The sequence below is a fragment of the Crinia signifera genome, chromosome 2 (genome assembly GCF_055691185.1).
Source record: "Crinia signifera chromosome 2, ASM5569118v1, whole genome shotgun sequence".
Classification (NCBI taxonomy): domain Eukaryota; kingdom Metazoa; phylum Chordata; class Amphibia; order Anura; family Myobatrachidae; genus Crinia; species Crinia signifera.
The window spans coordinates 170,210,697-170,237,191 of record NC_139218.1 but is presented as its reverse complement, the minus strand read 5'-3'; the positions used below and the strand labels follow the sequence as shown (position 1 = coordinate 170,237,191).

The 26,495-nt window shown below is 42.8% G+C and overlaps 1 protein-coding gene across 1 annotated transcript in view; it reads left to right on the top strand.

The window, feature by feature from the left end:
• Positions 1-26,495, top strand: part of LOC146060209 (bromodomain and PHD finger-containing protein 3-like) — a 587,893-nt gene that overhangs the window by 536,791 nt on the left and 24,607 nt on the right. The window contains 1 exon segment of the mRNA XM_083173193.1: positions 8,318-8,599. Coding sequence (XP_083029319.1) covers positions 8,318-8,599 — 282 coding nt within the window.

Here is a 26,495-nt window from a genome sequence, read left to right as displayed (position 1 = left end):
TACCAATCCTAGGTAATATCATAACCTAAATTTACATGCTCTCCTCCGTATTCTTGTCTATGTAACAATCTTGTGTATACAATCACATTAAGAAAATTATGTCTATGATGAATTTTAGATTGTGGGATCTCTGAATAAGCCCGCTATTGTTTACAAGTGTCTGATCATTCCGCTATTCTTTCGGGTATGTACCCACATCATTCGATATATATATATCTGTATATTTTTACATGGTAAATTTACGTTTGGCATTTCTACTATCTGCAGTGTATACCTAAAATAACCACTGAGGAAGCCTTTGCAATAAGGCAAAATGTGTTGGTTTAACACGGCAACTTGAAAGAAATTCTTGAATACAACTAAATTAAATTTTAAAGAAAAATCTTTTAATAAAAAGTATTTGTTTTACAACAGACAATTGCATTGTATATGATTATACTTTGAAACACTGCACTCCCAAAAGGTGGAGGACTCTATTGGCGCTCTCTATATTCTGGTATATATATCTATATATATATCTATATATATAGATATATATAGATATATATCTATATATACAGACGGATAGATCAGGCGGCACTCTCAGGAACTTTGAAGTGAAAAAATGGGTGCTTTATTGCTCCAACATGTTTCGGGCTATTGCCCGTCCTCAGGGATCAATCTGACACTCTCAGTGAAACAAAATATATACTGTGCACAATCAAAGAAACACGCCCCCCAGCCAGTGTAGTCCCGCCCGCCAGACACTTACCCACGGCCTCCAGGCCTGACTCTCCCATTCTGCCATGGAATCATGGTGCCGTCTCGATGGGGCGCATGCCAGATGACGCCGTCTCTTCCGGCTCCTTCCCCTGACGTCATCCCCTCGACCCGCATCACGCTCCGGACTTCCGGGGTTCCAAGCCTCTCTTTGGATGCCGCTGTCAGTTGTCTGCGTGCGCAACTCTGCAAGTACAAAAAATAAACACACATTAAACTCACATCATCAAGTGAACACTAAAAAACATTATTAAGAGGCTAATAATTAGCCATATAAGAGACCTAAAAAACAGCCATTAAAAAGCTAGTGTATATATACAAAAAACGTACATACATAATAAGGACATAAACATTATTTTTAAAAAATACAGGTTGCAGGAGCAAGATCAATTATTTTTACTTTTTACAATAATTGCTATATATATAAAGTTAGTTTTGAGTCTACCTCACCTGCTAATGAACCATGTACTAACCCTGTATATATTATTTTATTTATAGGAAACTCTGTAGCCCATGCTGTTCGTTTAAGCCTCTAGGGGCAATTGTGTCAAGCCTGAAAATCCATCTGGCTTCTGCCTGCAGCAGAAGCCTACCTCTATTTCCTCCTCTTGTGGGGGGTGGGATGTGGTCTATTATTTTTGACCTGATACTGGCTATGCTGTGTTTAAATAAGGCACAGTGTCTGGCAACCGGTTGCTCACTGCTGCCGGAGCTCAACGCCTGCCTTATAGCATGGCGATGATTCGCCATGCGTTCCTTAAATTGACATTCTGTCTTGCCCATGTAGTATAAACCACATGGGCAAGACAGAACATACACAATGAATTTTGTAGAACAGGTTACCGAATGTTTGATGGTAATTTTGCTGCCGTTATGTGGGTGACTTATAGTACTCCCAATTAGCATTGAGCTGCAAGTCACGCACCCTACACATCTATAACAGCCCTTAGGGCATGTCATAAAATGGTCAGGTGCCACTTTTTTCTAATTAATTAAAGAGCTTAAAAAATTCCAAACTTATGCCAGCATATAAGAGAGGAAAGAATCTAGCAGACATGTTGGTTAGAGTGGATGTGACAGAATTGAAGAAAAAAGTGGCACCTGCCCATTTTATGACACGCCCTAAGGGCTGTTATAGATGTGTAGGGTGCGTGACTTGCAGCTCAATGCTAATGGGGAGTACTATTAGTCACCAACATAACGGCAGCAAAATTACCATCAAACATTTGGTAACCTGTTCTACAAAATTCATTGTGTATGTTCTGTCTTGCCCATGTGGTTTATACTACGTGGGCAAGACAGAATGTCAATTTAAGGAACGCATGGCGAATCATCGCCATGCTATAAGTCAGGCGTTGAGCTCCGGCAGCAGTGAGCAACCGGTTGCCAGACACTGTGCCTTATTTAAACACAGCATAGCCAGTATCAGGTCAAAAATAATAGACCACATCACACCCCCCACAAGAGGAGGAAATAGAGGTAGGCTTCTGCTGCAGGCAGAAGCCAGATGGATTTTCAGGCTTGACACAATTGCCCCTAGAGGCTTAAACGAACAGCATGGGCTACAGAGTTTCCTATAAATAAAATAATATATACAGCCCACGGTTAGTACATGGTTCATTAGCAGGTGAGGTAGACTAAAAACTTACTTTATATATATAGCAATTATTGTAAAAAGTAAAAATAATTGATCTTGCTCCTGCAACCTGTATTTTTAAAAAATAATGTTTATGTCCTTATTATGTATGTACGTTTTTTGTATATATACTTTAGCTTTTTAATGGCCGTTTTTTAGGTCTCTTATATGGCTAATTATTAGCCTCTTAATAATGTTTTTTAGTGTTCACTTGATGATGTGAGTTTAATGTGTGTTTATTTTTTGTATTTGCAGAGTTGCGCACGCAGACAACTGACAGCGGCATCCAAAGAGTGGCTTGGAACCCCGGAAGTCCGGAGCGTGATGCGGGTCGAGGGGATGATGTCAGGGGAAGGAGCCGGAAGAGACGGCGTACTCTGGCATGCGCCCCATCAAGACGGCACCATGATTCCATGGCAGAACGGGAGAGTCAGGCCTGGAGGCCGTGGGTAAGTGTCTGGCGGGCGGGACTACACTGGCTGGGGGGCGTGTTTCTTTGATTGTGCACAGTATATATTTTGTTTCACTGAGAGTGTCAGATTGATCCCTGAGGACGGGCAATAGCCCGAAACATGTTGGAGCAATAAAGCACCCATTTTTTCACTTCAAAGTTCCTGAGAGTGCCGCCTGATCTATCCGTCTGTACACAGGGACCTAAGGGTCCAGGGAGGAAGGCACCGGGCAAGTACTGGGTGAAGTTTGGAGGAGTGCCGGGCAATAGTGGATTCTATATATATATATATATATATATATATATATATATATATATATATATATATATATATATATAGGCTGAAGGTGATAAGGACCCCTTATTATATAAATATAGTGAGAAGAAAAACCGCACACTGTTACTTTGCTGACATGTGGGTGCTAGATCACATATTTGATAAATATAATCAATAATTCCCAAATGGGAAAAGAAATCTGCACACCTTCTTGATAAATTTTACATCAAATTTTTATAGAGGCAAGAAAAAAGTTTTAAAAAATGCACAGGGCAGCATATTGGTGAAGGGTACAGGTACTTATCATTCAAGATTACTCCAGCATGGTGAAGGAGAACATCTGCACCCCCGTTCAAAAGACCCACATAGCCCAACAGCCTGTTTCCGTGTACATCCACCTTCTTCAAGGGCCTAAATGTGACTGATAATGTTAGCCTTTTTATGGAGCTCTAACTGCCGCCAAAATTGATCAATAACCAAACTCACATGTGTTGTTAACCCTAGTGTAGTGATATATCTCAGCGGCGCCGGCTGGCTGCAACACAGGAGGTGCACGTGGAACGCACTTCCGCTTCTGGCTCGCTAATAACCATAGCAAAAGGAAGACAGAAAAAGGACTCTCTTTTTTTGGGGGCACAACTTGTATATGATATGATTTTGATTTGTTTAAAAATTAACTTTTATTATTTTTAGTTAAAATATATGAGCCGTTTACACATACCAAACATAAAACATACAAAATCTTGCCTGGGTGAATATATCTAACTACGTGAAGCAAGAAAAAGTTAGAAAAAGAGCAAAAGAACCAATTACACCCTCCTGCCTCCACAATTGGTCTTGGGCAGGTGGGCTTGCTCTTTCTGATGAAAGTACAGCGAAATATTTCCTTATGTATTCCTCGGATGTCTAATTATGCTCCTCTGAAATTTATATTGGGAGTCTTACTGTAGTAAATTGTTATATTTGCAATAGCAACAATTAGATCTATCTGCTGGTGTCCACTCTTATTGAGTAGATTTTATGAGGCAATAAACATGTGTGAGGTTTCAAATATTCATGGGTAGGTTTTTTTATTTGTTAGAGATACTAAGGTGCTACTAGGTCTATAAGTTGTAGATTTTCCAACCAGATAGCTTTCTGTCTTTGATTCAGATATGCCCAAATACACCCAACATTGAATACCAATGAATCACAGTGGTTAGCAGATGGTATGAGTTTCTTAAAATGAACAATAATTTTGGCATAAAGGTAAATAGTTTAGAAAAGATGAATGGAAGAAATAGAAGAAAAAGAGGAATCTCCTTTCAGTCCGTAGCTACTGCTGCTGCTTGCTGAGTAATGTGCCGATGCTAATATAGCAAGTGAGCGAGTGCTTTCAGACTTAATTCGCCCACTTAAGGAGTTAGTGGGCTTCTGCTGTTGGGGCCCAATATGTGGAGCCACTTGGTTAACCTGAGGTCCTTGCAAGTGAGCTACGCACACAAGGACTCCAATGAGAGAGCCCAGAAATTTAGATGTAAGATATGTGGGTGATCCCTCTTCCTAGCCCTAGATGCTGCTGTTTACCCATTTGCCTGTGGCATTGGTGGGAAAATGAGCGATCCTATACAGGAGGTGAACGCTCAGAAATATTAGGACCTAGTTATGGTCTCATTAGTTGTTTAAGGAGAGAGAGAAAATTAATTAGGAACATTTACCATGTGCTTAAAATTGGTGAAAAAAGATATGGTAATACACACATTATATGGCGCTCAATTACACCTGATATCTTAATATTAGTGTGTGTATTTTATTGGGAATACAGTGTTACTTGCACCCACTGTTCAGGGTGGAAATTTACAGATTTAGGGCTGCTTACCTGTTGTGGCTAATTAGCACTCAATCAATTAGCACAATTTTGTAAACCACATGTCTCAGAGGCTGCTTGTTGCTAATTTTCCGGTATTATAGATTTTATATCTCTCGAGCCGTATATCTAATGCAGCCTGTCGCTACTAACCATGCCAGAAGAAAATACAGTGGATGCATGTTTGTGTGCTGCTTAGTGCTGTACGCAGCGGTGACTACAGTGCCGGTTCTGACATTGGTACAGAATGGCGCACACCTTCAGAGAACGCACCACTGACTTCCGCTCCCCTGGCTTATCCTGCATCACTTCCGGTACCTGGCACACACAGAGACTGGCCGTGGAACGCACTGCCATGTCTTCGGCTGCAATACCAATATATAACACAGTAGAAACTTAAAACATTCCCACCTGCAAATTGATTACTATATATTATTAAAATAGTGTCTTAAATCTGGTATGGTGATTAATGTTCGGTTTGATACTTCTGGGGCATCTCAAGTACTTACTCCTGAGGAAGCCGGAAGCATATTCATCACGATAAACGCGTTGAGATGACTTACTGGATTTACAAACCATTGATATTGATTGGATGAGCTGTTCATCAGTAATCCTAACAACCACCTTCCAAACATATTGGATCCATATATTCTCCAGAATACCTAGAGCACCACCAGAGACCAGTAAAATGACATCATCATATTCTTGGGTTATCCTGCCAGATCCCTAAAAGTCATCTAAAACCTTGTGGTCGCCATCAGGATATCTTGAGCTCTTGAAATTATAGAGCACTCCATATAGTCTCCTGAGTGCCATGGAATTCTATTGTTATATATATATATATATATATATATATATATATATATATATATATATATATATATATATATATATATATATTTCCAAATTGCTTAGTAAAAAGCGGGGGCACTCACCATTGCAGAAAAAGTCAGTCAATTTTAATCAATAGCCATAGTTTAAGTCGACGTTTCGACCCGAATAGGGCCTTTGTCAAGACAAACAAATAGTTCCATAGGTACACCAGAGAGAAAACAGCAGTACTGACACACATAGCAAAACGCCCATATATACACCCCCCCCACACACACACACACACACACACACACATGAGCACTGCACCTGTTTAAAAGGAGCACTGATTGGTCCACTCAGTGACACGCTTAATTAAAGCTTAACTCTGCTATAAAGCCATCTGTGCACAGATCATTAGACAATTAGTTGGCGTGTGATATAAGCCAAAAAGTGTGTTAAGATGTGCGCGTGCGTGCCAGCGATGATCTCAGGAGGAATGCACTAGGGCACTCGCAGCAGGGGAAAGAGCTGTGTCCAAGCGCCATAGAAAATTGTGCAGCACAATGGGTATTGGTGCACGTACAATAGCGGAAGTGCGTCATGCGTGTCAGTAATACTGACCGGTGGAGCGCAATGTAGCAGAAAAATCCACCTTAAAACAACAAATATAAGAGCAATGTATACAGCATGATGGGGGCTTGATATACCACAAAAAATTGCAAGCATACGCAAGTATACCTGGCCAATAAAGATGATTCTGATTCTGATACTGGATATACATAAGATAAAAGACACATAATTGAAATAAACATGCAAACATCAAAAGACAATCCTAAATATAATATTATATAATATAATAAGACAGACATAAAAAAACACATATATTTATACAAGAATAATGACCTACAATAGGCTCCTACCAAACCATACTTGAGACCCATTTTTTTGATAAAAAAATACAAGTAAGCTTTTTTGTAAAAAAAATTCTAAGCCACTGGTCTAAGTTGTGACACAGGGGTTATTCCCCTGAGTCATTATTCTTGTATATGTGTTTTCTATGTTTGTCTTGTTCTTTTTATATTTAGGCTTGTCTTTTGATGTTTGTATGTTTATTTCAATTATGTGTCTTTTATCTTATGTATATCCAGTATATCACGCCCCCATCATGCTGTATACATTGCGCTTATATTTGTTGTCTTAAGGCAGATTTTTCTGCTACATTGTGCTCCACCTGTCAGTATGACTGACATGCATGATGCACTTCCGCTATTGGACGTGCGCCAATACCCATTGTGCTGCACAATTTTCTAAGGCACTTGGACACAGCTCTTTCCCCTGCTGTGAGTGCCCTAGTGCGTTCCACCTGAGATCACTGCTGGCACGCACACGCACATCCGGGATCGGATGTGCACTACCTGGATTCAGTATCCAGCGTCTTACAATAACACTGACTTTGCGCCTGTTTAGTAAGTATCTTAACACACTTTTTGGCTTATAGCACACGCCAACTAATTGTCTAATGATCTGTGCACAGATGGCTTTATAGCAGAGTTAGGCCGGTTTCACGCACTCCGGCTCCTGCCGGACGGTGAAATCCCGCACGGCCAGGGAGCCGTGCAGCACACATTAGTTGTGAATGGACACTATTGTCGGCAGGAGCCGGAGTGTGTGAAACCGGCCTTAAGCTTTAATTAAGCGTGTCACTGAGTGGACCATTCAGTTCTCCTTTTACACAGGTGCAGTGCTCAGTAATGTGTGTGGGGGGGGTGGGGGGGTGTATATATGGGCGTTTTGCTATGTGTGTCAGTACTGCTGTTTTCTCTCTGGTGTACCTATGGAACTATTTGTTTGTCTTGACAAAGGCCCTATTCGCGTTGAAACGTCGACTTAAACTATGGCTATTGATTAAAATTGACTGACTTTTGCTGCAATGGTGAGTGCCCCCGCTTTTTACTAAGCAATTTGGAATTATTATATGGCCATCTGACCTGGATGACCCTTGCTGTGCACCCCAAATGATTCATTGCACTTGGATGTGAGCGCTGAACCACCTGGATATATATATATATATATATATATATATATTTCAGTTTTCTCTATACATGGTATCGGTCGGTACCTATTGTATTGATTATTAAAATCGTATATGTTTTATTGGTAATATGTTTATTTTTGCACTCTATAAAATGTTATTTTTAATCTACTAAGACTGGCTACAATCTTTACCTAGAATCCGAGTGCTTTCTTTTCTTTTTTACCAATTTTTTCACTCTATTGGGATTGGTGATCCCATTAAGTTAGCAGCTGGATTAATAGGTCTATTGAATTATATTCTGTTTTTAGCGCTTATTTACTCTTTCCTTATGTCTATAGTCAAGCAGAAGCTACTTGTGCATCCTGTTCGCTTCATTGTGCAAATAATATGTTAATTATGGGAGAAAATCACTATAAGGATACCCGGCAGAACAGAGTCAAACGAAGATGATATTTGTAATTTGATTACACTATTGTTACATATATGCTTTTACATTACAGATGAGAAGTCTGCTCCTCCTCCTATGCTTGAGCCTACCAATGCAACTATTCCATTAGAAAATTGTATTGCTCATGAACATCCACCAACTTTACAACCTATGACAGGCAGTCCTATCCATAAGCAAGTTAAAATGGGTTTCTCAGTTCATATTCTGGCAGGAAGAACCTCTGATGTTGCACAGAAACCCTTGAATGAAACCCAGACTTCAGCTGTAAATAGTCGGCAATCTCTCAATGGAATTGAAAGTGATGAAGAGAAAACAGCAGTCTATGCAGCAACAGGTATTATGTTAAGAAAACGAATTAGCTATTCACCCCATGAGGTATTTATACACACACACACGAAGTTGATTAGAAGTAGAAAGGGGAATAATAGTGTTCATTCTAGCACCCGCTATGTTTGAAAACCCATGCAGTTCCTCTTCCCTGCCTGGGGTGTTGTTGTCTGCTGTGGTGTTTCTAGCACTGGTCTGGTTTGAATATCAGTGCTGATATACAGACCACACTGTGCTAGAAGCACTACAGCAGACAGCGAATCCCCCACGCAGGGAAGAGGAACTGCATGGGTTTTCAAAGATAGCGGGTGCTAGAATGAACAATACATAAACAGCTGACACACACACATGGGAATTGAGTTACGAAGAAGCCCAAAATGCAGTCATGATGCATTCTCAAAGAAAGCCGACACTGACAGCATAGAGAACCCTTTACAGGCAATACAACACATGCAAATGGAAATTTAGGCCTCAGATGCTCATTAACACTGCTGCTGCTATTTCCTTATAAACAGTAGTATAACCACCACTGCCAAAAACATAAATGTCAAGAAAAATAAATGAAGATAAACCACAGCGCTGTGTCATATAATCTGCAGCACATATTAAGAAACAGAGTTTGACCTATTCCATCAATGGTATAGGGGAAGATGCTCTAATGCAAAAATGCGGTAAAACCCCTGTTTATCCACACATTGGTTCAGTGCTGCGGAGGTTTGAAGTACCCTATACAAGCCTATGGGCTTCTCTCCGCAGCGCTGTGTGATGGACCCATTACAGATCCATTCCAGCATGGCCCGCGGATGTCGCTGTCACTCTGCGCATGCGCAGAAGGACTCCCGGGTCAGACCCACAAGTCCAGGGATGGTACAGCATGGCAAAGGACAGCTCTCAATGCAAGAGCTGTCCTTTGCTTTCATAATTGCATATGTAAGATCATATGCGATTAGTATCGATGCGGTAGCCGGCAGAGGGAGGCAGTAAAAGGCGGTGAATGTTAGAGCATTCCACCCAGAGGACCAAAGGTATCAAGCTTCATAAAGTGAGTACATAGAACGTAATAATCAACCAGCCAATAAGCTCGTACCTGTCATTATTCAAAACCAGTTAATTATTCAAAATCAATTAATAAGGAGAAGATTATAGCCATACAAATAATAAATATACAAGCACACAAACGTTGAGGCACATAACAAGTGTCCGAAAGAGTTAAATTAAAATATCCCTCACCACCATGACAGCTCTATAAACCTGCCGAACAGCAGTAAATGAAAGCTACATCTCCCGTAAAAGAATCCACACTGAGGGACACATAGTATCATAAAACGATGCAATTTGAAATCTGGCAGAGATCCCAGACAAAAGATCTGAACCTCCCCTGGTACTTGTATGCCCGCTCCCCCCCCCCCCTCCCCTGGTACTTGTCAGCTCACAGAGGTCCGGGCAGCGGGGATCATGCACTGTGCTGTGGGGTCCATTTGGCAAATGGGAAGTCATTGGCGGGGTCTCCGCGGCAGATGGGAACTAGTAGTGCTACTAGTTCCCATCTGCCGCAGGGACCCTGTTGATTACTTCCCATTCCTCGAACGGACCCCACAGCACACTGCATGATTTCCGCTGCCCGGACCTCTGTGAGCTGACAAGTACCATGGCAGGGGGGAACGGGCATACAAGTACCAGGAGAGGGCGGAGCAGGCATACAAGTACCAGGGGGTGGGGCAGGCATAAAAGCTTACAAGTACCATGGGAGGGGGGAGCGGGCATACAAGCTTGCAAGTACCAGGGGAGGGGGGTATATTACTGGATTACCGTTTTTGTACCTTTCACAACGGGTTCAATGTGAAAGGTACAAAAACGGTAATTAACCAGTACTATACCATTTACAAAACGCAGTGTGAAAGGGTCTTTATGGCTCAGACCCGTTTTAAGTCCCATTTACAAATACCGGGTCTTTACCCTTTTCTGCAGTGTGAAAGCAGCATTATAAACAAAGGTTGAACTAGATGGATGCAAGTCTTTTTTCAGCCTTAACTACTATGTAACTATGTAATAATGGGAATAGTCCTGGGCATTACATCTTCCCTTTGCATTCTGCTACAAACACTGAACCGGATCGGTGAGCTCTGTCCATTTCATTTATTCTGCATGCAATTTTTTTTTTTATTGAATATATTAGTGACTTTTTTTAGACTATGTTTAATTAAAAAATAACCCCTGTTATGTGTCCTGTTTGTGGAATATAATAAACCACCTCCATATAAGCTGAAGAGTTTGACACAGCTCTGTGGTTTATTTTCATTTATTTTTCTTGACAACCCCTGAAAGCGATCATTAATGATTAGATTCATTAAATAGCAGCCATGTGTACCAAATTTCCTTTCAACTAGGGCAAAATGAGATTGAGGTTTTTGGAATACATAGATAAGGAAGACCCGACCTGTATTATATATGATGTGAAACTGAAGGATAATATATGTGATGTGAAACTCAAGGATTTATTTTAAGAATAATCTTTCTCTTTCGCCCATCCTGGTGACACAGGTAACCTTGGGATATAGGAGGGTCCGCAGGAGCCAAGGCACCTATGCTGAAGTCTTTGGACGCAGGCTCCTCCCTTCTGCATCCCATCATACTTCAGTTCGTTTTAGGTGCCCACAAGAGTGGGTGCTATGCTCGGCTGCTCCTGCAGCCGCCGGTTTTTCTTTGGATTTGTAACTGAGAATAGTTAGGTTTTTATTATTTTATTAACTTAGTAGTTAGTGCAGGTTTTCCAGTGTGCTTCTTCTAACAGAAGCGCCGCACACTGAGAGTGCAGCAGAGACTGACAGAAGGGCGTCTTGTCAGCTCTCTGTGTGCAGGGGTACGCTGTCTGCGCCCTCTGCACAGCGCTTAACCTCAAAATGGAAGAGGTTTGCCTGGACCCCAGGGGTGTCCTTAACCAGCTCCTTACTTAGAAGGGGATCGTGGGGGACGGACCTTCCGCGATAGCAGGCGCCATCTTGGATTGGGCTTATAGACTGAAATCCCACTAGGGAGGTGAAGTCTATTACAGGTGTCCAGTGCAGCTGGACGACTCCAAGTGATCCCAGAGAGAAGGGGAGGCACTGGAGGTGAGGAGAAACCCTTGTGGGAGCGGCTAAAGGGGGAAAGGCACCAAACTGGCTACCTTACCCCGCTGAAGCAGAGACTTGGTCTCTTCCTGCTCTGTGTGCTGGCGCCATTTCTCTCCATACTGTGGAGCTGAAACCTGGTTCTTCCTTCACAGTACAGATGTGCAGTTTCTCCTGGAAAGCGCTACCCCTGCTGACTCTGAGGTCACTGGCAGCAAGAAGCAGACAGATAAGTACACTGCTACATTACTCTGTGCTTTGCCTGACATTGTGCACCGTGGGTTAATTATGACTGACGGGTGTGATGCTGCTGGCGTGGGGGGGGGGAGCGCGGGACATGTTATTGGACTGCAGATTTTGCGGGGTTAAATTAACATGTGAACAGATGGACCAAGGGGAGTTGTGCCCTGCTTGTGAGTCTGTGCCCAGTGGAGCGCAAGCAAAAGGGCTTGAGCAACAGGAACCTGCGTGGGCTGCTGCATTGGGGAGGTCTATGACTGCCTTGGTTGAGGCTTTACATAGGCAAAGGGATAACATTGTGTCTTTAAAATAATGCATAGAGATTATGTGATGTTTCCTTTCGATGAAGGCATGGTTTCCTTGTTGGGGGAAACTTGGAAAGTTCCAGATAAGAGAGGGTTGGTCCGCACACTGCTTTTTCAAACTGTAAATATAGGTTTTAGATCCACCTTTTACTTAGACTTGACTAATAGGTGGGGGTGCTATCTTAGACAAGCAATAATGCGTACAAGAAAGAAGAAGAAAAAGCGATGGTACGATTAGATGCACACCTTATTGTATAACTTGGTATCTTTTTTTTCAATAAACTGATAAAAATGTCCCTTGTTGTTTTTCTTTTATTTCACTCAGGGGCATAAGGTGAAATAAGAGGTCAATTATTTTTTTTTTCATACATAGACATAGATTGTGTGGGGAAAAAAGATAGGAAGATCGTGCAACAGTAGTGTATTTAAAATACAGAACCTCTGTTATGCCGTGGGTATATTATAAGAGACAGACGCTAGTTATATTCGCTGTGGTCAATTTATTACAGTATATTGCTTTTAATAGCTCTGTTTATTGAGCACAGGTCATTATTATGTAACTGCTGTTTCCTGGCACAGAGCCCAAGCTTCTCTTAAAAAATTGATGTGTTATTGTTTTAATTTGTAACTGCACAAAAAGATTGAGACAAATTCAAGATGCTTACACCTATTGCTAAACACTTTTTGAAGTACAATGCCTGTAATTCTGAAACTCTGAGGGCATATGGCATGAAACAAATCCAGCCGGGCATAAGGGGTGGTGACCTCGATAAGGAATTACTGAGAATGGAAACCAAAATGATCTTCCTTATGAACAGCCTACAACCCCATGGATTGAATGAGAACAATAGTTACCTGTCATAGGCGATCATGTTCAGAGGAACATGATCGCCTATGAACTCTGGAAATTGCGTAATGATTACTACTAGCATGATATACCCAAGAATAGGGAATCACCACCGGTCATAAACAAACAACAGAACGAGGGAACCTTAAAGTAGAATAGGCCATAATTTATTAAGTATTGAATGAGATATGGATTCCCCCATGACCAATATGGAATAACATAGGCCTGGCAATGACAGGCACACTAAATTTACAGTACCTATTGGAGAATCTAACCCCCTCCGAGTCCTAGCTCTTTATAACATCCAATCTAGAACTATAGACTTTAAATTAACCTCTGAAGAACATAAAAACAAGAAGATATAAAACCTCAACCGATTTATGAGTGAATTCAAATATGGAATAGAAATGTTATGGATATATGCAACATTCTCTTGACCTCTTTTCATCATGTAATGATATCAACCACACAATACTTACCCAAAAGTATGATAGCTGTTGTACTGGGGAGGACAAACAACGAAGGAAAGAACCCAACATGAATATAAAACACCTGTAAAAATAAAAAATAAATATCCTACAATGATTCAAGTACAATCAGAAATACCTATGTAAATAGTCCGGGATTAAAAGACTGTATGAATATGAGCCTGCAATCAATCTTATGATCACCTACAGCATACCCATGAGTGACACACACAATGACTTAACTACATGACCTATCCCCCCACTAATTTACAACCCATGGAAACCCAATCTGATGTCACATTATAATTGTATCACTCTGATGTCACATCATAATTTATGATAAGAGGCCCATAAGAGGACACCAGATACATCATACATTTATTTTGCAACATTGTACATTGCACTTGCCTCTCAAGCTCTAAATGAAAACAATAACACATCCCTTTTTTAAGAGAAGCCTGGGCTCTGTGCCAGGAAACAGCAGTTACATAGTACTTACTATATAACACCCTAACACAATTCCTTCCCCTGCACAAGTTTATTGCACTTGAGTTGATATATTTTTATGAGTTTAGACACTATATATGTTATGAGTACACAGCACATTTTTTCAAATTGGTGTAATGATACTTATATTTATATACACATTCCCAATACCCATCAACAAATATCTGTATACTATATACATAAATACATATATACATAAACCAATTTATTCTCTTTGCACAATGCCCACTTAAAATTCCTCCCCCCCTTCTAATTTTACTGTATATATAACAATTTCCATATATATTTATCACATCAGTCACCAGATGCACATTCACACATTGAGTCCAGACACGTCATTATAAACTCCTATATTACTTCAATATTGATTAAAAGCCTTTTTTCTTATTTTTTATATATTATATCTCTCCCATTCCTTCCCTGTAGAGAGCATTCTTTATTCATAAAACAGCATGAACCAACATATCCCCCATACCTGTGGAAACAGGGAATTATATAATAAGGATGCATAGAATCCCTCAATCGAGAGTTAAAATATTAAGGATTAATAAAGTATAACACGATGACTATAATGTACGCATACAGGTTCCGGGACCTTGGTAGAACCGGCATAAATCAACGCCTATGATGAATATCTCTATATATGTAATTCTAATAGCGCTCAAGGTGACAAATCAGAGTGCTGTGCTCAATAAACAGAGCTATTAAAAGCAATTTAATAAATTGACCACAGCGAATATAACCAGCGTGTGTCTCTTGTAATATACCCACGGCAAAATAGAGGTTCTGTATTTTAAATACACGGTACTTGTGTATTATCACGGCGTTATTGGAGAAGAGAAAATATTTGTCTTATGGTGGTGCACCATTTATAAGAAAAGGAGTCATAAAATATACCTTTTATTGGTTGTATTTTTTAAAAGAGCGAAATATGACATACAACATATAACAAATACACAAGTGAAAACAGTGTGATTTAAAAGGCACGTGCGGGTTCAGAGAGCAACTACCTGTATCTAATATATATCTGACACTATTGTATTATTCCTTCTTATAGCATTGAACAATTTATGAGGAGAAAAAGTGTCTTTAGGATTTTGGGTTTGTGTGGATTTGTATTCAGGGTTCTGCAGCCCGTTTTTACAGTGACTACTAATCTGTAGGGATATCCTTATCACTTAAAGGAGCTCTAGATCCTTATCACAATTATTAACAGTGCAGAGGCACTGACAAGACTCATGGAATAGGCTGTATCTATAAGTGCTGTGATAATTGGTAACAGTGTTACATAGATATGCATGGGGTTGTAGTTTGCTGCAAAGGGAATTTGCTACAAATGTTACAACTGTTAATTCAAAATTGATACAGAATGGCAGTTGCCTATTTTTACGTATTTCACCTTGTCTAAACATCGTATGCCCCTGAGTTTCAACGAAATAAAAGAAAAACAACAAGGGAAATTTTTATCAGTTTATTGAAAATAAAGATACCAAGTTATACAATAAGGTGTGCATCTAATCGTGCAACCGCTTTTTCTTCTATGTCAAAGAGGTTTGCAAACATGTACCCCATGCCGGAGGAGCATGTGAAATTGTGGGAAAAGGTTCCTTTAGTGGATGCTCCTGTAGCAATATTGTCTATGGCCACTGCGTTGCCTGTGCAGGGTGGGGCGACCTTTAAGGACCCCGTCGACAAAAAAGGATGTCATAAAGCAGTATTTGAAGGAAGGGGTTACACACTCCACCCCATTATTGCTTCAGCATGGGTAGCCAAAGCAATGATTAAGTGGGCTGAGGCTTTGGGAAATCAGCTGCAGCCTGATTTGGAGGCCTTTATCTTAGCTAAAAAGATCAGATGTGCAGCAGAGTACATTTCTGAGGCTGGGGAAGAAGGCACAAAAATGGCGTCTAAGGTATCCACCACTGCAGTGTCTGCGAGACAAGCCCTCTGGCTTAAAGCTTGGGAGGCAGACAGTGAATCTAAGAAATCCCTGAAGTCTCTGGCTTTTAAAGGGGAGTTGCTTTTTGGTTCTGAACTAGAATCCATCATAAAGCAGGCCACGGGGGGTAAGAGTACCTTCCTTCCTACTAAAGCTAAAGCTTCAGGGTCGAAGTTTGGAGTTTTTAAGCCTTCCTTTCGCTCATCCTTTCGGGGTGGAGCATCTAGCAGAGGACAGGCAGGAAAAGGTAGAGTCCCAGCCAATAAAGGAAAAGCTTCTAAATCTTGCCTTTAGCAAGAAGCAGGTGTCAAAAGGAGAGGATAAGTCCTCTGCATGATGAGGCGGAGACTCCCCATTTTGGCCTCAGAGTGGGGGGTCGCCTACTGCAGTTTTGGGACCAATGGAATATTCCAACTTCGGACCCTTGGGTCTTCTCCATTGTCTCAAAGGGTTACCAGATAACTCTCAGGGACGGTCCCCATCTGAGATTTCTCCCCACTCCTTTGCAGAGGGAAGCCAGCTCACTTACTATCCCAATGCTGCTCTCAGAGATAAGGGAGTGGTGGTCCCGGTTCCTCAGGAGGAACAAAGGAAAGGATTTTATTCAATCCTCTTCTTGGTCCCCAAACCAGACGGGTCTGTCAGACCCATTTTAAATTTAAAGTCTTTAAATCAGCATCTTTGGGTGGATCATTTCCGCATGGAGTCTCTGCGTTCAGTGCTTTGCAGAATAGAACCAGGGGAATATCTAGCATCAGTGGATATTCAGGATGCGTATCTTCATACGCATCTGTCAACTGGTTTTGATGATCTTGCAGGTAACAAGTCCTACAGTTTGGCAGGGGGCAAAATGGTGGCGACGTTCGAGACACTCCAGTTTGCCAGGTTTAATTCGAGGACATTTCAATGGAACATCCTTTACCGTTGGTCAGGGAATGCGGAAACCATGAAACAAGAGAGATTACTCCTATCTCAGGAGACAAAGGAATCCTTAGTCTGGTGGATGGACATAGAGACATTGCAGCTGGGGCGTCCCCTTCACTCTTGGGACTGGGTGATTATCACAGCCAATGCCAGTCTCAGGGATTGGGGGCAGTGGCCCTTCACCTATGATTGCAGGGTCTATGGTCCAGGCACGAATCCAAACTGCCAATAAATATATTGGAACTTTGAGCGGTTTGGAAAACTCTTCTGCATGCGAAAGCTTATCTGAAGGGCCTCCTGATACGGGTGCAGTCGAACAATGCCACGGCGGTGGCTTACCTGAATCATCAGGGCGGGACTCGCAGCAGGATGGCGATGCAGGAAGTCTCGCAGATTTTCAATTGGGCAGAAATCAACATTCCTATTCTAATTTACATCAGGTGGTGTGAGCGTCAGAAAATGCACACCTCCAGGTTCAAGGTGTCTAGATTGCTGGATTTCCTGCAGGAAGGTTTCTCAACAGCTTTGGGATTACAGTCCTTAAAAGTACAGCTTTCTGCTCTGTCCATTTTCTTCCAGAAAAGGATAGCTTTTTTACCTGAGGTTCAAATGTTTTTACAGGGTGTAACCAGGCTAAATTCTCCATATAGGCAGCCGGTGGCGCTTTGGGATTTGTCGTTGGTTCTGTCAGTATTGCAGAATCCACCCTTTGAACCGATAAGGTTGGCTGACCTTAAATATGTTTTTGTTAGCCATTGCTTCGGCTAGACAGTTGTATCGGAGTTGGGAGCTTTGTCCTGTAAGTCTCCACATTAAATTTTTCATGAATATAGGGCTGTGCTTCGAACAGTGCCTTTTTTTTTGCCAAAAGTGGTTTCTTCCTATCATCTAAACCAGGAGATTGTGCTCCCGGTATTTTCCCTTCCAGAAGGGGCAAAAAATAGGGACAAATTAAGGAAATTGGACATAGTTCGAGCCTTGCGAATTTACATGGAAAGGGTAAAGGACATCCGCAAAACGGATCTGTTGTTGGTATTGTATGATGTGCATAAGAGAGGGTGGCCTTCTTCTTAGCAGACTATTGGCAGGTGGTTAAGGTCAGTAATTGCCTTCGCTTACACCAAGGTGGGTATACCTGTTCCTTCTCAAATTAATGCACATACCACCAGGTCAGTTGCTTCCTCTTGGGCTGTGCGTCATGGGGCTACAGCGAAACAGTTGTGCAGGGCTGCCACTTGGTCCTCTGTTCACACCTTTCCATGAGTTCCCGTCGGAGGACGCTTCATTTGGACGGGCAGTGATGAGAACTGTCACTCTGAGCGTACTCTCACAAAGGACCGGCTTGTGAATGTCCCAAGGTTAGCTGAGTCACCAGGATGGATGAAAGAGAAAAGGGGATTTTTGTAAGAACTTACCATTTTAACCCCTTTCTCTGAGTCCATCCTGGTGACACAGCGATCCCTCCCTAAGCCATACCATTCATGTGTGTCATGTTATGGTGATATGATTGTGCATATAAGATGTTGGGCATTGTACTGAGTTATGTATCCTAGTGTGCTTTAGAAGTTGAACTGAAGCATGATGGGATGCAGAAGGGAGGAGCCTGCGTCCAAAGACTTCAGCATAGGTTCCATGGCTCCTGTGGACCCTCCTACATACAAGGTTAGCTGTGTCACCAGGATGGACTCCAAGAAAGGGGTTTGAACGGTATGTTCTTACAAAAATCCCCTTATTAAAAAAAGCTTAGAATTTAACAATCTACTCTGTGAAGGGGAGTGCATCCTTTTGAATTGTTTTCCCTTGTTTTCTTTAGATTAACACCCAGGGTCTCTTTAATAAGTTCAAGAACCAAAAAATGAAGACACATGGGTAGGCTATCCTGAGAGATGATGCCAGCAGTCTAATATTTTTTTTTTTTTAAATAGACACTGGACACTCCCACCAATTGTGTAGTAGTGTGCAATGTGGCTGCTTGTATTATGGAACCCAGAAGTTTTGCTTAGATATTGGGACATCAGTACCAGTGGGACATGACTTTATAATGTTACCACAACCAGTATATTGACTAGAAAGAAGTGTTTTTATGGGCAATCATTTTACCCTACCAATCTGTTCCCCAGTTACTTGTAAATCCAGGTCTAGTGGAAAAACAGGTTGTTAGTAAGAAATGTATTGAAGGGAGTACAAGGGGTGTCGAAGGTAAGACCGACACTAACATGGTGTTGAATGTAATAAGCTTGCAACTCAGTATACTATTGGGTAATAAATTGATCCCAAAACATTGCAAACGCAGACCATGTCTCATGTGATCATTTGAATTGAATGAAATAACCGGGCTAGTGCAGTCTTCTCGGAGGAATACACATGCACCTCCGCAATTACTTACAGGAGCAGAGAGTGCCCACCGTTTAATATGGCTAACAACTACTCACCTCTATAAGGCGAAGTACCACTAGAGGCCACTCGACGGACCAGATTACTCCTTTGTGTGCTAAAAGGTGTCATAACAAAATGATGAAAGCAAGGGACACTGATCTATGTCAGACTGACAGAGATTGGAGGTAGGTGCAGATAGGGTCTGGGGATGAGGTGGAGAGTTTGTGGGCTAAAAACTGTCACAGCTCAAATTGAAAGTACACTACTGAAACAATCATTTTGAAGGCATTTAAATAGTAAGAATTATTTATTTATTTAATGGGTAATACTTGTTTCTGTACAGATACTGTACTATACTGTAACTGCATATTTTGGCCTTAATTGGCCTTAATTGACAATTTAAGTTAGTAAGTAATCTTAACCACTTTTGCTGGATTACCTTGAAATATAATAATTTGATACTGTATGAGGTGAACCAGTGAGGTGCATGAATTAAACACATTACGTGGACAATAACCGCTTCTTATGCTGCCCATACACATATGTGATTTTTGGGTGCAAAACTTCAGCTCCTGATGTTGCATGCCATCTTCCAATGGCACATCGGGTGCTGGAAGAGGGCGGTCAGGGGGCAGTTGATTAGTGTAGCACTAGCAGTTGCGCATGTGGAGGGTCAGCGGTGGTGGCAGATTTGTTTAAAACACTGGGCTGCCCTGTGATTGGCTGAGCTCTCTCAACCAATCACAGGTCTTCTCCCACCACCGCTGACCCCCCTCCGCCCACAAGCGCTACTGCTAGCACTACACTACTCCGTTGCCCCCTGCCACCCGCTGATCCGGGTCGGGGACTGAGGATATCAGCAGGTATGCCGCCAGCGGTCCCTCCGTCCCCAAACTTCATGCCGCTGAATGCGTTCCCTCCGCCCCCCACCCACGGATTGTATTAGAGCGATCGTATGTGGTTAAAAACCACATGCAATTGCTCCTACAATTCTATAGATATTATGTGCAGCACGTAAGATTTATCGCTACGACAGCGTGCCCGCGCATCGCATCAAAATGTCCCTTAAAAATGCATACAATCATGTCCCTTAAAAATGCATACAATCACAATATCTCACTAGTGTATGGGCAGCATTAGTTCTTCGATTTGAACAGAGAGATAAGAAGTGTTGTCTAGATACAAACAATTAAACTGTCTTGTCTTGTCATCAAATTAAATGTATTAACATAACTGTCCTTTCAATAAGTTTAATTACACAGTTACATAAACAACTCTAAAGGCCCCCATACACTAGTGCGACTTGTCACATGTAAAAAACCTGGGGAGCAGGGGGGGGGGGCTACAGAGCAGGGCTGCTGGTGGGAGCAGGGGACGCTGCGGGGGACACAGGCGGCATAGAGCCGGGAGCTGTCTTTGCTAGAAAAAAAAGCCTGTACAATGAATGGCTAGCCTGTTATTGGCTGAGCGCTCTCTCAGCCAATTGCTGACTGGCTGAGAGAGCGCTCAGCCAATCACAGGCCGCCCATTCATTGTATGGGCTTTTTTTTTTTTCAGTACTGACAGCTCCCGCCGGCTCCCCCTGCCCGGCTCTGCCGCCTGTGTCCCCCGCAGCGTCCCCAGCCCCCCCTGCTCCCTCTACCGCCGCGCCGCCCCACTAGGTCCCAAGTCGGGTGGTCGGACGTGCAGCAGGTCCGACCACCCCAACGCAGATCCGATGCGCACGGGACCGCGCATCGGATCTGAGGGGACATCAAAACTAGCCGATTTTGGTCAGATTTCAGCCAGATCCGACTGATCTGGCTGAAATCTGACCAAAATCGGCTAGTGTAGGGGGGCCTTAACATACTGTTGCCGGAGACCTTTTGTCCCATGTGTTTAATGGTGGCCGCAGCACTTTAAGGGTATTTCAAATTATGTTAGTGGTGCTAGGTGCTTTTTTTATTGTGTAATGCCTCCAGAGGCTGGGGCGGGTTGGTATAAGGTAACGGGAGGAGGGGGACAGCGGCCCTACAGCACAACCGCCAGAGTGTGGGGGGGGGGGGGGGGGTTCACAGCTAGAAATTGTGTCCAGCACAACCCTGACCACTGATGGAGGCAAAAAGATGTGAGCAAAATCACCTGCTGGGGGTCCGGAATAGCTGGCTCCCAGTGAGGCTGTGTTAAAACCCTGGACAGGGACAGGCGGTGTTTCATGCTCTACCATCCACTAGGGCGTGGTGGGAGAATAAAATAGTGTGCTGAGCGCACCGAGACACCGTGCCCGGAGCGATGCGAGGGGCTGCGGTTGACTTCCAACTGTGTCCAATGTCGACTGTGTCGACATTCGGGGATAAAAAAAACAGTGACCCATGTTAACATTGCGACCTGTTGACCTAATGCATGTCGACCTAACCCTATGTCTACCATGTCCCATGTCGACCTAGACACCTGTCGACCTTCATCCATGTCGACCTAGAACCATGTCGACCCAACGGTGTCAACCTAATGACTGTCGACCTAAGTGTGGTCGATAATACGATCCACACCCCCCTTAGCAGGTTCCTAGAAGTAGTTTTTATATGGAAACTTACGCATCCCCGGATGATTCGGCTCCTGGGTAGTGACTTACACCCAAGGTGAGCTGAGGTTTACTTCATTCTTGGTGATGATGGGGTTTTCTAATGCATGGACTTACGTTTTGTCTCTGGATCATACTGGAAGATCCATGCTTCATCACAGCTAAAAACTTTATCTTAAAAATATGATTTAACTAGAATTTGTTTCAAAAGGTCTGTACAAATTTGATTTTCATTTTATTTTTTCTCTGCAGCAAGATGCCATGGAACCAACTTTTTTATGTTATGATCTTAATATAAAACTTCCTTTTTGATATTTACACTTTATTATTATTATTTTGTTACTTTTTTTATGCGTAAGACCTTCTGGGGCATGCATCATTTTCTACATACTCTTCACTGTCATTAAATGTTTTGTTTTTCTCAAACAATTTGCCCCATAAGCCTCACTTAGCATATTGAAAGATTCAGTATGTTGTTTTTTTACATTTGCATTAAAACTATTAGGTTAACACAATTCCTTTTAATGCTGTGTGACAGCAAATTATTTAGTGATGAAACTTGCAAAACCATTTTGGGATAGCCCAAGGTCATTAATCACCCTGGTTTATATTTTACAAGTAATTGCCACAGCTAGTACATTTTGATATATTTTATTAAAATTTTTGAGAAAAATCTGAACATTATCAAGATAGTTGCACCTATAGCAGGCATCCTATGATATTTTTGGTGTAGTGAAATAGGAATATACAGTCTTATTTGCTAGACAGTTTGGTAAAAACAACATGTAAAAGTATTTGTTTTTATCTCTTCACATCTTTTTAGTGATTGTGCAGGTTTACCTCCTTATGTGCCTATTAGTCATAAGTGGGGTATACACTGGAGCGATGGGGATTTGTTCCAGCATCAGAATGAATTTGCGACAGCCCAGATTGCGCATATATTCTGGAGTTATGTTAATGAAGGATGGAACCCATCTAGGGATGCAATTTTTACAAACCTAATTGAAAATAAATGTAGGGCAGTGGGCACGATGCCACCTAAAGTGGGAGGCCAGATGCTGGGGTGACGCCAGAAGTGGGCAGGCAGCAATATGCAGCATGACCTCTGACCATCACACTGCACAGAGCCGTGTGGCAGGGATCTGGAACAGCCGGGCAGCATCTCCTGAATGTAACTTTATATATTATATAGATCAATCTGATCCCTTTGCAGAGGCGGATTGGCCCACTGGGAAACCGGGCCATTTCCCGGTGGGCCTGTCCAGATTCCCCACTGGCAGGGCCGCCGACCGCGGCTCCGGGGCTGGCATCATTCTAGATGCAAGCGGCCGCAGCCTGGTCACAAACGGCAGCATTGCCCAAAACAAATATGGCTGCCGCATATATGCATATATTATATGCACGTATGCGGCGGCCATATTTGTTTTGGGCTATGCTGCACTGTTTCCTGTGACCATACTGCGACCACATGGACCGAAGCATGGCAGTGCGGTGGCCGAGGTAAGCAGTCCCCTCCCCCCGCGCTGTAGTGTCAGTCCCCCCCGCGCTGTACCGTCACAAACACACATCCCCCCACGCTGTAGCGTCAGCCAACACCCCCCCCCCTCCTGAGCTGCAGCATCATCCCCCCCGGGGCTGGATTCCGTTCCCAATCCGCCCCTGTCCCTTTGTTTCTATTTAACACATGTCAATACTTCATTTACTTCTGCTCCACAAATACTTAGTCATATGAAACAGTCAACTGATGGTATTATTCAAGTATCTTAATATTTGATGTCTTTGTCTTAAGGGGTGATTTGGCCAAGTGATTTTGACTAGATAGTCAAAATTACTTCTACCCCTTTTACATCGCCACAAAAACCTGGGTTATTTCCCTTGTGGACCCGGGTCAGCAGTGATGTAAAAGGGGTTAAGCCATATTCGGTGTAGAACACTGGCAGAACCTGGGTAGAGGGTGGTGTAAACAGGTACGCTGGGCCATCCGACCTGGCTCTCGTTTACAGCAATGGGGGAAGACCAACCTCCGGACTGCAGCGTCCCGCAGTCAACATGGAGGTTGGGAGGGTGGCGCATACACCACTGTACTGTGCAGACAGCAGCAGAGGCAGGGAGGAGGTGAATGGATGCCTGTGAAGCATCCATTCACCTCAGACGGTGGCTGGGGGCAGCCCAGCAGCTTACCTTGGTGTTGGTATCCTTATATATACCTTCTATTCCTTCAAATATCTCCTCAGCGAAAAGAGCTAGAAAGTCCATAATCCCGTTTTACACTTGTAGGCGCAAGAGGAACAAGAAACAGTTGAAAGTTTATTTCCAGCTCATTCAAATGTATCCATATAGGCCACATAGGCTCCTGTTTACAGCAATGGGGGAAGCCCAACCTCTGGACTGCAGCATCCCGCGGTCAACATGGAGGTTGGCTGGTGGTGCACACTTCTCTCTCTCTCGCTCTGCTCACAGCAGGACCCAACACCCTCTGTCCAGTGCATGCTCCGCTCCCCTTTGGTGTGCACAGCAGCCTTTGTCAGCCTTTCTCCCTGTGGTCACTGTGTGCCGGGGTCTCCTCTGCATCTGCCGCACTCGTCTCTCTGGGCACATGTCTTCTCCTCCGCCCTGCTGCTCAGTCGTGACTCGTCTTCAGCATCTGGAGCTGCAGCGGTGGTGCCTCTTCATGCGTTGGTTCTTCTTGTAGCCTAGCACTCCTCAATCTCCTCTGAACCATCTCCTCACAGCACTCTGTGCACCCTAGACCGACTCTACCTCTCCTGTTTGGCACCCAGGGCCCATCACCGAGCATCCCCTCTCTCTCAGGTAATCCTGTCGGGTCCTTGGGCTCCTTGTGTTATGACAGCTGCTGTGGGGCAGTTTCTAAGCAACCCTCTGAAGGAAGGTAATAGTAGGGCATTCAGTTGTAATAGGCAGTGCTGGCCACCAATGTGATTCTGGACATACAGGTGGAGCGCCTTTTAGCCAGTGCTGGGGCTAGCCAGATTGGCGAGATTGCGCTCTATCTGACTGGGATGAAGTCCTTGAAAAAGAAGCCTAGTGCTTCGAAACGCGTTGGATAAGAAGGAGAAGAGCTGATGCAAGTTTGCCAGAAGTAAGCCGCAAAACACGCTACACGGAAGCGACACCCCGAACTTCCGGTATCGAGTGAGCGCTACGGCTGGAAAGTTCCGTGGACGGAGAAAGGAGAAACGCTGCAAGAAGGTAATAGATATGGACAGTTAGCTATAAGGACTGCCTCACTATTGCCTTGTGCAGTTACACTCTCACTTTCGGAGAAACGGAATACGGAATACCAAAAGTACCATCATTTCAGAAAAGGCACCTCCCAAAAAAACTCCAAAAGGAGTTGTAAACATTGAATTATCAAGGTTACATGATTTTATTTGGTAAATACGGCATGGCACATGTTTTTATTTTATTTTCACTTATTGCATTTTAATACATTTTTTTCAAGCGCTTAATTAATTTCCCATATTATGTCAAAGATCGTTCTAATAAGCTGCTTATAACGATATATATATGATTTACGGGCATATAAATTGGAAATCAAACGACAACTGGCTGATGTTAGTGTGTACAGAAAATTGGATAGGGATCCGACCAATTTGTATTTATCAGGTCTCAATAATCTCATTAGTAAAGCTGTGTCTGAAGGGTACATTACTAAGACCTTGGGTTCTGCACTTATTCCTATAGGGCCCGTCACCCCGGTCCTTTGTACACTTCCAAAAGTGCATAAGAATGCCACTGTCCTCCCCCCCCCCAGTAGACCCATCATTGCTGCCAATGGGTCTCTCTTTCAGAATAGTGCTGTTTATCTAGATGCCTTATTACAGCCTTGCATTTTGCAGCACCCTCGGTATTTGCTGGATACTACCATGTTCCTTAATAAATTACTATCGATTGTGGATATCCCTAAGGGGTGTTTCCTTTGTAGCGTGGATGTATCCAGCTTATATATGATGATCCCGAATGAGGGAGGTCTTAGAGCTGCAATTAATTGATGACAATCCTTTATATAAGGGCCCCCCAGTTCCATTCTTTTGTGAGCTGTTGGAAATGTTACTCTCTCATAATTACTTCATTCATGATGGTAATTTTTTCTTCAATGCTCTGGCTGTGCGATGGGGTCCAGCGTGGCCCCATCGTACGCGAACGCATATATGTTCTCAGCCGAACAAGAAATTTTCTTTGATGACCCTGTTGTATCTAGTATGATCTTTTTTTATACCAGATACATAGACGATATTTTCTTGATATGGAGCAGGACTGAACTACAGTTTGTCGACTTCATTGGTCGACACAATATGTCCAATTCCCCTTTAAAATTCACTTTTGTTATTGATGGGTCCAAAGTAAATTTCTTGGATGTGGCTGTGACTTTGAAAGATGACAGGATATCTACCTCATTATACAAAAAGAGTACGGACCGGAACACCATCCTGCACGCTGCAAGTTTCCATCCGAAACCACTGAAATTTGGTTTACCATTTTCTCAGTTCATTAGAGTCTGTAGAATTTGCAGTAGTCAAGAGCAATCATCCGACCAGATTGATTTAATGATTCAAAACTTCTTGGTCAGAGGGTATGATCTAGAGCTTCTATATAAGGCCAAACAA